General features: G+C 33.5%; 1 protein-coding gene and 1 pseudogene across 1 annotated transcript; one reads left to right on the forward strand and one right to left on the reverse strand.

Annotated features, from left to right (window-relative positions):
• The first annotated feature begins 2,846 nt into the window (after positions 1 to 2,846).
• Positions 2,847 to 10,597, forward strand: LOC120213740 (oxysterol-binding protein-related protein 2A-like). The gene is given in 14 exon segments (XM_039211798.1): positions 2,847 to 2,894; positions 2,993 to 3,471; positions 5,267 to 5,629; positions 6,990 to 7,080; positions 7,452 to 7,870; positions 8,181 to 8,336; positions 8,860 to 9,027; positions 9,140 to 9,280; positions 9,404 to 9,658; positions 9,772 to 9,828; positions 9,830 to 9,886; positions 10,042 to 10,122; positions 10,124 to 10,234; positions 10,327 to 10,597. Coding segments are annotated over 12 exon segments (2,289 nt in total). The 5' UTR covers positions 2,847 to 2,894; positions 2,993 to 3,060; the 3' UTR covers positions 10,214 to 10,234; positions 10,327 to 10,597.
• A 112-nt stretch (positions 10,598 to 10,709) lies between these two features.
• LOC120213741 lies at positions 10,710 to 12,425 on the reverse strand (annotated as a pseudogene).
• Positions 12,426 to 12,657: the final 232 nt, after the last annotated feature.

The following is a 12,657-nucleotide window of genomic DNA, read 5'->3' on the forward strand; positions in this document are numbered from 1 at the left end:
GATTGATACAAGAGTAATTTTTTTAAATCAATTTTTTTATTATTTTTATCTTAAATGTTTTTTATCTTTATATAATTACATTTATATTTTTATTTATATATGAAAAATATTTGAAAAATAACTACTAATCCGAAACAATACACCAAAATATACTAATAGACTATATAAGTGAAAAACGTTACATATTTGAACACATGCCAAATAAATTTTTCATGTAAAGATTAATTAAAAATGTCACATGAAATTAATACATGATTGCTTGGAAGTTTCCTATATAGCACACAATCATTTGTATTTAAATTCCCAAAATATGTGATTAAGGCTTGAAATTTATTTCTCTCATACCAAATATGACATATTTCATTAGTTTAATTAGCTAATTTGTTAACCTAAAACAATTTAAATTAAAGTGGAAATTTCATAATGGAATTAGATTTACAATTATAGATAAAATTCTAAATTTTCAAAATTAAGAAAAAAATAGATTTTTTGAACAGAAATTTGCCCTCAATTAGGCCACATGTTGAGTCGGTGAGTGACTCAAAAGTTTTTTAAAAAAAAATTAATCACTGGTATCCGATCAATTAATCGATTAATTTATGAGTTTAAATATTATCAATTTTATATTTTAATTATTTGTATATAGTTACTAATTTATAATTTATGTTGGAAGGCTTCAAGTCAGTTTAGTTCAATACATATAGTTGTTAGTTTCCTGTCCTTGGAGGCAAAACACACAACAATCATTAGTCATTGTTTTGTTGAATAATTGGCTATTAAAAGATACGAAAATATTCATTGATTATAAAATATTATTTTGTGGAGTTTTCGACTATTAAAAATTACTAAATGGTTAGTTAATTATTTATGTATTCTAGATTCGTCATTTTTTGTTAAAAATTAACGTCGATATGAACTGAACATTAACCTGATGATTGTGATATAATAAAATATGATCAATCTCAAACGATTATAACATCTCAATAAACAAGTTAATGTCTAGCTCAAACTGTCATCAATTTTTTAACGAGAAATGATGAGTCTGAAACATGTGAATAATTGAATGATCATTTTATAACTTTTAATAGTCTAAGAACTCAACAAAGCAACACTTTAAAATTAAATAATCATTTTGTAACTCCTAATAATCGAATTACTCAATAATAAAACATCCTTTGTACTTTACCCTATATTTTGTATATATTATTATTATTCAATTTACACAACATATTTTATTACGTCTCCTCCAAGTGTGTATGATCATTTCTATTAACGATATCTGTGGTTTTATTTATAAGATTCTTATTTGATATATTAATAACATTTTTTTTGGGGGTAAATTATGTATTTAGTATCTAAACTATTAATTTTGGTATGTTTTAGTACTTAAACTTTTAATTTTTTTAAATACATATATAAAGTTTAGTTTTTGTTTCATTTTAGTACCGCCGTTAAAAAAATTAGTTTTTGTTTCATTTTAGTTATTCGTTCAAAATTTAACGTTAAGTTTTGAAAAGACTGAAATTTAAGGTACTAAAACGGGTCAAAACTAATAGTTTAGGTACTAAATGCGTCAAATTTTTAACGGTGGATAATAAAATGAAATGAAAACTAAACGTTAGATATGATTTTAAAACAACTGAAAGTTTAGGTACTAAAACGGATTAAAAATGATAGTTTAGATACCAAATATGTAATTTACCCTTTTTTAATTTTATAATAAAAAATAAACATTCTATAATTTATTTCTTTTATTTATTTGTCAACGTGTTAATATCAGTTAAAAAAATTATAACTTTTTACTCTATCCATAAAACTTAAAAATCCATCCATATTAATGTATCTAACAGTTATTATTTTCTAAAGTAACTTATGGTTTAGTAAGCTTGTAATTTAATAACTCAACTTTCAAATGTTACGTTATGATCATTAATATTATCGATCTATCACGAAATGATCATTCGAATGTTAAATTTTATTATATTAACAACATGACATAATAAAAAAATTAAGATTAAATTTTGAGTTAATTTCTACATTTTGATTAAACATCGATTTAATATTTTAACAAATTTAAGCTCTCTAGAGATAGAAAACAAATTAGAGTATTTTGATCCTAAATGTTTTATTTTAGTTTTGGAAAGCTTTATTTTAAAATTTTAATTATTTGTTGGTTTTCATTTACAGAAAATTTTTAAAATGCTAAAAAATAAAAATCAAATTGACTATTTAATTAAAATTTATAAGTATTTTTTGTATTATACCCAAAATCAACTATAATTGACATAGCTTTAAACTTATTTTTTAAAATCATATTATAAAATAAATTTAAATTTTTTTAATATAGAATTTTGAGATCTATATATTTTTAAATAAGTTTCTAACCATAATATTTATCTAAATTTTCGTACATTTAGGGGATATTTGTTTACTTCAAAATGATTAAGCACTGAATGATTCAAATATTGAATAATTCAGAGGCTCTGTATGAATTAGCTCTGAATGTGACATATTGTTTGATAATGACTTTAAATCATTCAGAATGTATTTCTGTGCTGAATCATTTAGCACTGTTTTGCTAAATTAGTCAGCACTGAATCATTCAGAAATACGAAACAAATGCGCTGAATGTTAAACCGTTCAGCATTCAACACTGAATGATTCTATTAAGAAACAAACAAACAGTCCCATACTTTTATTTACCGATAAAAAAAGCTATTCTCAACTTAATTACAAATCTGCCATTTTCTATTTGGAAAATTTAAAACTAGTTTCTTAATAAAAAAAAAGTATTATATAAGTGGGTTCTATATATTTTTTCCCCTTTATGGATCTCTCAGTCTCAGAACTGTAAACCAAAGCTTAAACTCTCAACTAACGATACTCCCAAAAAGGTCTTTTATTTGAACCCTAAAACGGAATTTACTTCAATTTAAATGCTTTTTCTTATATTTTCATGCTAATAATTGATATTTTGATTTGTTTGTTATAGCCGTTTTTGTTTGTTGCAGCAGTTGATTCAGTTGTGATCGAGATCGGAGGAGTTAAAATTTAAAAACAATGCGGATGAAGGAAATGCAGCCGCTATGTTGTATATCATTGGAGAGTCCAGGCATCGGCGACCAGTCACCGGAGATTTCGTTGACTCGATCTCGGAGCATGCCGGTTGAGTCTTTATCCGGATCTGAAACGGGGAATGCGACGAGGTTGACGACGGGAGGGTCCGAAGGTACCGTCGCTGGAATTCTCTACAAGTGGACTAATTATGGGAAAGGATGGAGATCCAGGTGGTTTTTGCTTCGTAATGGAATGCTGTCTTACTCGAAAATTTGCCGGTCGGAGAGTCTGAACATCCCCTCCCCCGATGAAGTCAGATGGATCGGTGATATCTCGACCAATCGGCTTTTGAGGACCGACAGTTGTAGCGGTAGACGGAGGAACCAGAAAACCGTTGGCATTGTTCATTTGAAGGTATACATATCAGAAAATCAAAATCAAATTTCAAAAGTTCCATCCAAACTAAAAAGAAACGAAAATCGAACAGCCAGATGATCTGAGCGATCAATTTTGCGGCACTATAATTTTTTCTAGAAATAAGTCCTATTGTATTATGATTCAAAAAATGAACGGAGAGTTGCTAAGTATGCTTTACACTAATTTTATTAACCATGAATCTTTTCATCTGATAAACAAAACAAAGTCATCAGTGGAAAAATAGGCATTGATATCTGAGCTAAAGCTATGAAAAAGCGGAAAATTGAAGTGCAAGAACCGTAAGTTTCTTGCATTATTCAGCACGTAATTTGCTGTTTGATCTGTAAAAAGGACCTTAAATCTGTAAACTTCCGTTTTCTCTCGCCTTATTTGAGTATCTGCTTTCTGATATTCAATTTTCATGTTTAACTTTGGGGGGAAATAGGAAAAAGTAGAAAAAATTATATTTTTAATATAATATTTACTCTTTTTAACTGGTTGTTTATGTAGAGTGAGTCACATCAGCAGGTGTGCTTGGAGGGCTGTGATAGCGTATGCTTTAGGTCTAGGAATTAAGCTCTGGTCAGTCACATCATCGTTTAAATTGGTATTCAATAGATGGATGAACGCTTTTAAAGCCAGCAACGTCGATACGAACTACTTGAAGTCCGACGTTTTTCCATCCTTTCTTTCTTTCTTTTGCTTCTGATCTCTTTGCACTTCTTTTCCTTTCGATTCTCACGTTTTATCATGTACATTCCCTTTGCTTTCCAGCTGATGTAGTTTTGGCCTTTTAGGTCTCAAAAATACTGATTTCCCCCAATGTAATGGTAAAGGAAATTAGAGATTTCAAATGATTCACATTAACTTAATCAAACTCACATTATCAGAAGCCATGTATAAGTAAAAAATGGGGATGTTAAGAAGTGCTTCTCTGAAATGTAGATGTGGGTTTTGTTTGTAGTCATCCTTTGTTTGAGTTTGGTATTATTTGTCTTGTAATAGAGAGGTAACTTCTTATTCTTAATTATTTTTTACATGGTATTCTCTAGTTTGTAAGCATTGAAATAAACAAAAGACAAAGTGGGGTGCTTGAGGCTAGTTGATGGGCTTTCGTCGTGAAGATCGTATGGAATTTTATGGTGAACACTGTTTAGAAACCCGTGAAAACTGAAAGGATATAATAGTATTTCTTTCCCTTATTGTTTTTAAGTATATATTCACTAAGCAAAAGTAGATCCAAATGATGATTCATCGGCTTCGTTTAATGACCCTCGGCAGTTGTAATGCTTAAAAGGTTGGAATTAGCATCGGATTTTGTGATCAATTTTTTAGTTTTGTTTTTGTTTCATGTGGGATTTTTATTTTATTTGTTGCTAAAACAATTTCTCCTGCTAGAGACCTAAAGAGTCTTGTTATTTTGTGCAATCATCTGGTGTTTGATGGTAAATGCGGTTTGGCTCTTGCTGAGGTTACAGCTTCACAGATATTTGTTTTTGTTCCGGAAGTTTTAGAAAAATTTGAGCAATAATGCTACCTCATTACCTCAACGAGTTGTTCAAGGCTTTAATTTTGTTCTTTTCAACGTGCATTGTCTTGAATTGATAGCATTTATTCCATTTTTATTTCTGGAAAATGACTTTTATAATATGTATCATTCATGAATTTCTTCTGTGATTTTATTTGATGTGATCATTAAATGAGGCATAAAATGTTTTGATGATCTATGTGATTATATGACAGTAATGGAACTCTTGCATTACTCATGGTGTTGTTATTTGAATTTTTGTAGCAGATTTCATCATTCCGGGAGAGCAAATCTGATGATAGACGGTTTTACATTTTTACTGCTACAAAGACCCTTCATTTGAGAACTGATTCAAAGAAAGATCGGGTTGCTTGGATACAAGCTTTGATATCAACCAGGAGCATCCTTCCGCTGAGACCATTAAACGATAATCTCAACCTTGTACCCCATGATTTGTCTATATCAACTGATAGGCTCAAGAAACGGTTGCATGAGGAGGGAATCAGTGATAACCTTGTGAAGGATTGTGAGAAGATTATGCTCTCAGAGTTCTCAGAGATACAAGGGCAACTTAAAGTTCTTTATGAAGAAAGATCTAATTTGCTCGACACATTAAGGCAATTGGAGGTAATGTGAGCTTAGTAATTAGTACGTGTCTTTGAATGAAAATGCTTGATCTTTAGTTATTCACACCTTTTAATAATTTGGAATCTGAATAGTTTCATGAGCTAAATTAAATTTCTTCCTTTCTAAATTAGAGTGAAGATCAATTTAGTTGACTTGGATGAGTATCAAGTTCAACTTAATAAGTTAAATTATGAAAGTGTATTTTTTTTAATCCCATGGTGTTTTGTACTAAGAGGGTGTCAAGCCTCTAGCAGGCTCATGTTGGTAATTAGCTCAACTGGTGGAGCCTAGAATTTGAAGTGAATAATATTTACTTCATGGGATGAACAGATACAGTTCACAGATGAGAGTATAGAGGCCTACTAAAGTTAGTATCAATAATCTTCATATGTAATATGATGAAAACTATCTTTGACTGTTCTGATGGCTGGTTGAAATGAATGTGTGATGTGATGAAAACTATCCTTGAATGTTAGATGGCTAGTGGGAATGAATAACAAAGCTTTTGCTCAATAGTAAAACAAATGTATTCTGTTACTTGATGCATTAGAGTCATTCTATAGGTGATACAAGTGATGACTGCTAATGAAGGGTAATTAGTGTAGTGATCAATTAAAACTGGTTCTGTGTTCGCAATTGTTTCTCATTGTAGAATGTTTTATTGAAACTTTGGCACTTGGCAGTATAATGTAATATACTTTTTATGTTATAAACATTATTGAGTTCTCCATTTTTTTTTCCACTTTTTTCTCATGTGATATCCTTTGTACATGTATTATTGGTTTATTGCATTTTGTAATATCATAATAACACATTTCCATTGTACTTTTAACCTTCCTTTTGGTAAAATGATTGTGGAAGCTTACCTTAAATCCTTATTGATTGTGGTAAAATAGACACTCGAGTTGATCAATAAAATAATTATAATAATAATAATCATATTGGTGGGATTGGAATTGCTCGTCCAGCTCAGTTGGTAGAGCACAAGGTTCTTAACTTTGTGGTCGTGGGATCGAGTCCCACGGTGGGCAATTCATAATTCTGACTGCTGGAGGTCTTCCACGAAAGCTGCTCTCAATCTGGCATTGGGGGCAACCTACTACCCTACCTCCCCTTACACCATTACATATGGGAATAGGGTCAACTAAATATTGGTGGGATTGCTGAACAATGTGTTCTAATTATCTTATCTTTTAAAATGCCGTCTTATTGTTGGTTTTAGTAACTTCATCTTCTAAATGGTTTATTCTTTTTATGAAATTGCCCGATACGACATCATAATTGACTTATCCTATGCAATATTTTGCTAAGCTATATTGTTTATGGTGCATTAATTTTTTAGTCTTTTTTGCATGTTCAGGCAGCTAATATTGAATCTGAAACCTCTGGATTTCAAGGAGAATATCAGTTGACGAAGCATGGATATTCCAATTTGGGGCATGGAAATAGTGGTACATTACCGTCTGTAACTCTGTATCCATCTTAGTTTATGCGTGAATGTCTGACACCTATTTTAATTGTTAAAATTAAATTGTGTTAGCAAAGGAAGGTAGTCTTTGTTGTTTTCTATTGACCTGTGGTGGCACTTTACAGATAAACTGATTTCATAGTGTTTTAGATATGCATTCTTGAGTAGAAATATGTTCTGAACATCTAAAGTTTCAATGGAAATTTCCTGTCCTCTTATTTGCCATCATCATTCTCGCGTTAGTTGACTTTAATGCATGTTTGTTCAGAAATGTTGTGATAACATTAACCAATGTTTCTGGTTACTAATTCTTGTCCTGCTCTCTTATGGCCTGACGTTTGTTTGGTTTCTCAGAATGCAGCACTACAGAATCATCTGATGATGTAGAGAAGCAAGAGCTCGAGGAAGTTTTTCATGAAGATGGAACCTTGTTCTTTGATACCAAAGAGTATTTTACTGAAGCTGCAATCGATCATGCAGATAATCTGAAAGAAACTGAAAATCAATTTGGTAATGTGGAAAAGATGCATGCTGATAAAGGAGATTGTGATTCCAGATATCCTCAAATTGAGAGACGGAAAAAGCTTCCTGATCCAGTCGAAAAAGAGAAAGGGGTTAGCCTTTGGTCTATGATCAAAGACAATGTGGGAAAGGATCTCACACGAGTATGTCTCCCTGTTTACTTTAATGAACCAATATCATCCCTTCAGAAATGTTTTGAGGACCTAGAATATTCTTATCTTTTGGACCGAGCATACGAGTATGGAAAAGAAGTACGTTATTCATACATTTCATCTTTAATATTTTGTGCTTCTCTTGATAAATGCACTATTTATCTCCAGGGGTATAGCAAATTTAAATCAAGATTCCAGACAATTTACAGCATGGGAGTACATCTAAAATTTGAGAAATTGGTGCACTCTTAACTGATAAGTAATAATATCTAGAGTGAAATTTGAGAAATCTCCTGTCCCGAAAGTTTTTGGTCTTTTTGCAATGCTTTTGAAAGTTCTGTAAACATAGCAGCAGATGATCTTGCTTTATTTCAGTTCAATAATGCCTGGGTTTTCTGTACATTCTCAGGGTAACAGTCTCCAGAGGATTCTTAATGTTGCTGCATTTGCTGTTTCCGGGTATGCTTCCTCTGAAGGCCGACATTGTAAGCCCTTCAATCCATTGCTAGGGGAAACTTATGAAGCAGACTATCCTGACAAAGGACTTCGTTTCTTCTCTGAGAAGGTCAGCAGTCAGGATCATCAATGACTAAACTTCATGTTAAGAAATGTGCAGCTTTATATTGAAATTGAAACTGACAAGCTATGAAATTTTCTATTAATTTTTGTTACATCAAGTGCTTTTGACTTTTCAGCAGTTGGAACAAGATCAACTAGATGATACACTTTTGCATACCCTTTGGTAACACACACGCATATATTTAGAAATAAATAAATAGGGGGGGGGGGACTGTCATCACCTTCTTCATATGGATAATCAAGATGTTGGAAATTATTGCCTTGGTAGTGTCCTCAACAATAATTTGAACTATTTATGAAAAAAAAAAGTCTCACATTCTTAAGACAGTGAAGAGAAACATTACAAGTGTTCTTGATGAACTCGGGAGGAAAACTTGAATTATACTAGTTTGTAGGCATTATGAGTATTTTCCTTCCTATGTTGTTGCTTCTATTTATCTGGATGTGAAAGTGCAAATATTGTAATGCAGTTCCATAGCACATATGACTTACCTTTCAGGTTGAAACAGGTTAGTCATCACCCAACCCTTATTGCCTGTCGTTGTGAAGGGCGAGGGTGGAAATTCTGGGGCGACAGTAACCTGTGCACAAAGTTTTGGGGGCGTTCAATTCAGCTCGACCCTGTTGGAGTTCTGACCATAGAGTTTGATGATGGTGAAATATTTCAGTGGAGCAAGGTGTGCACTATACGGGGCTGTGTTTACTGGATTTGCTATTTAGGCGTTTTGGTATACTAGCTTCCCCTTTCTATTTGTGTGGTATGATTTATTTGGACCTCATTCTCTGCAGGTAACAACTAGTATTTATAACCTTATCCTTGGTAAAGTATATTGCGATCACCATGGCTTGATGTGCATTCATGGGAATCGCCAGTATTCATGCCAACTCAAATTCAAAGAGCAATCTATTCTTGACCGGAACCCTCACCAGGTTAGTAGTCAATATAATTGTTTTATCCCCCTGGATTGCTTCATATCCATTGTAGTCTATCTTCTGTGTCTTCAGAGTTATTTTATGTAGTAATTTCTTATCCTGCGACCTTCATTTAAATAGGTTCATGGATTTATTGAAGACCTTTCGAGTAGAAAAGTTGCAACATTATTTGGCAAATGGGATGACAGCATGTATTACATCAACGGTGATGGCAATGGCAATGGCAATGGCAGTGGCAATGGCAAACCAAAGGACTGCAGTCCTCCATCGAGTGCCACCTTGCTATGGAAGAGGAACAAACCACCTCCTAATCTGACTCGCTACAATTTAACATCATTTGCAATTACACTAAATGAACTAACGCCTGGACTGCAGGTAGAGATGATGTATTACATCAGTTTCTCATAAGCAATTTCATTTTCCTCTTATGCATATTTAATTGTTTTCTATAGCTTTGTCTGACTTGGGGTATTTGATCACGAATTAAGGAGAAGCTCCCACCTACGGACTCAAGGCTTCGACCAGATCAACGCCATTTGGAGAATGGGGGAATATGATAGAGCAAACGCAGAGAAACAACGATTAGAGAGGAGGCAGAGAATAGTATGTTTCTATGCACATGCATTTATTTGTTGACAGGAACTTATTGTAAATGGGTCATTGCCTCCAGAAAAGCCTCCTTGCATGTTGTCTTTTGCGTCTTGCTTATATTATTGCTTATATTGCTTGATATTCATGCCGTCTCTGGTCCTGCACAGTCGAGAAAACTACAAGAAAATGGGTGGAAGCCTAGGTGGTTCCAGAAAGACGATGAAAATGGATCCTTCCGTTACGTGGGCGGGTTACTGGGAAGCAAGAGAACAGGGAAAATGGGATGACTGTCCGAATATATTCGGTGAATTCGAAGAGCTTGTTGATTCCTCTGAATAATAATGCCAACTTCACTTCAAGGTTAGTAAACTCATTTTCCATATTCTAGTGTGTTACAATGGCTTGTTTTTGTCATTTATATCGGGCCATGCATAAATTTTCTGATCGTCTAGAATTGGCATACATTGCGGACAATGAATGACGGAGCAAATCGAATCGATAAACACGTAAGTTGCTTCTGCAAAGATTGCAGACAGTAGATTCATATTGGTCGTCCCAAGAGACAGCCAAATTAAGAATATGAACCTTCAAGTGAGTAGATATAGTAGGTATAGGTGAGAGTCTGAAGAGTGGGAGTCCTTTGTGTAATGTAATGTCTCGATAGTTCATTTATTCTATAGTCCTTCACTCCAAAATTTAATTTCATAATTATTTGTATTTCCATTCTATGAATAAATCAAATGAAACAATCGAACAAAAAATATATATAAAAAAATTTGAGCTAATTTATTGCATACATATATATATGCTAAGTTGCTAACATCTTTCTGCAACTGGAGCAATCGAATTCAAGTGATAGAACTTATTCACAGAGTGGAAATCATAAAATTTATATACAATATTCGGCTGTACACCGTATTGCCACCAGTTCTCTTGATAATACTAGTGATGACGAAATTACCGTCCCAAAGGAAATGGAAATGGTGATGCTAGAGGTAATACACGGGTCTGGCGAAATGAGGAAAAGATAAAAGCGACGTCGGGAACGAATTTACCAAAGGCTACTGAGAAATCCGATCCCCAAATGTGTTCTCCCCACTGTAAGTAACATAAAGAAATCCATCTTCATCCTTCTTCTCTTCGTATATGGCAGACATAATGGCACCTGCAAAACCACAAAAAGGGGTTTAGCCCCGTTGAATCAGATAGCAAAGGTAAAGAATCGAGCAGCGATGGATGTAAGTGCAAGGGATTACCAGTTGGAGGGAGAACATTGTCCACAAATATGAATATTGCTTTTTCTGCACTCAGTTTGATCCTTTTACGGATAACATATACGAATTGTACGGACAGTCAAATCAGCTGGGACAAGATACCTGTAAATTTGAGAATCATATCACACGAAGATAATCTCTACTGAAGAGCACCCCAGGAAATAAATAAGCAATTCGAACGATTTCATATGTCCAAGACAGTCAAAAATGGTGGAATAGCATCCACATCAACATGAGAATCAACAATCATCATCATACACTTTACTCTTTATGATACTTCTTTATAGCAGCTATGGATGTTGATCATCGAAACCATAGTGTCGGAGGTGCAATATGATAGAGATAGATAAATCAAAGAAACTAACACCAGACGACGTTTTCAACAGGGTGAGACAATGAATCAAGAGAATCTAAAGCCACAAATAAGATATTGGTGATGCTTACTTCTTCTTGTCGATGTTCGGGATATCACTCCTCTCCGCTTTCTCCACGATCACCTTAAAAATAAAAGAGGGATAATAAACAAGTCAAGCTTGGAACACTGCTAATCACCAACAAATATACAGGCTGATCAAAACTGGTAGACCATGTTAGATGAACAATAACGGCAGATATCGAGATCGGAAATAAAAGCTGAAGCGTTACCGGGATCCTATCCGGGTATTTCTCCCTAATCCTAGCAGCCTCTGCCCTCCTCTTCTCTGAAGCCAGAACCAAACATGGGAAAAATAATTAGCTCCCACAAAATATAAATAATTGATTTCGCCATAAATATCATAATTCAGACTGGTTCACCATAAATAACAGAGAAATTAAAGATACATACGTTCATAACAAATAAAAGGTTTCAATACATACCCAGATCATGCTCTTGCTTGTAGTAACTCTTTGCCATTCCTCCTGAAATTAAAAGCCAAAATGAAAAGGAAAGTTTGTAAAGTTTAAGACCCAAATTTTATCCATGATCACAGTGTTTTTTTCCCCTTTTGCACAGTTGAGGAAAACATAATCATATAACAAAAAATGAAAAGTCCCAAATTTCAACTGAAACCATCCTTTCTGATTACCCAGAAAAAAAACCAACAGAAAATAAAGTAAAAGGTCTATCAAACATACATGAAACAGACTGAAAATGCAAGGGAAACCCAGAAAGGCAAACCTTGTGAAGATGAACCCAAAGCAAAAAAGGATAAAGCTTTTTTCTCTTGATCAAAAGAAATCTTCCAGGGCTTGAAGCTCGTGGCTTGGTTGACAAGATATAGGCAAAGCCTTTGTCTTTGAGCACTTTTTCTACTCCTTCAGCCGAACTTGGGTTTGTTTGTTTTTTAATTAATGATTGATGAATGGTTTTATAAATAGCTCTTGGAAGGGCGCATATGCAGTTGCGAATGGTATGATATACACGTGGGCTGATATTATTGGTTTAGATGTTGGTTAATGCTTGTTGATTAAGGTAAGTCGGGCAGATCATTTTCAGTTGTCGTTGATCTTTTGGATAAGGTTGAAAGT

The sequence above is a fragment of the Hibiscus syriacus genome, unplaced genomic scaffold (genome assembly GCF_006381635.1).
Source record: "Hibiscus syriacus cultivar Baekdansim isolate YM2019G1 unplaced genomic scaffold, ASM638163v2 tig00110044_pilon, whole genome shotgun sequence".
NCBI classification, from domain to species: domain Eukaryota; kingdom Viridiplantae; phylum Streptophyta; class Magnoliopsida; order Malvales; family Malvaceae; genus Hibiscus; species Hibiscus syriacus.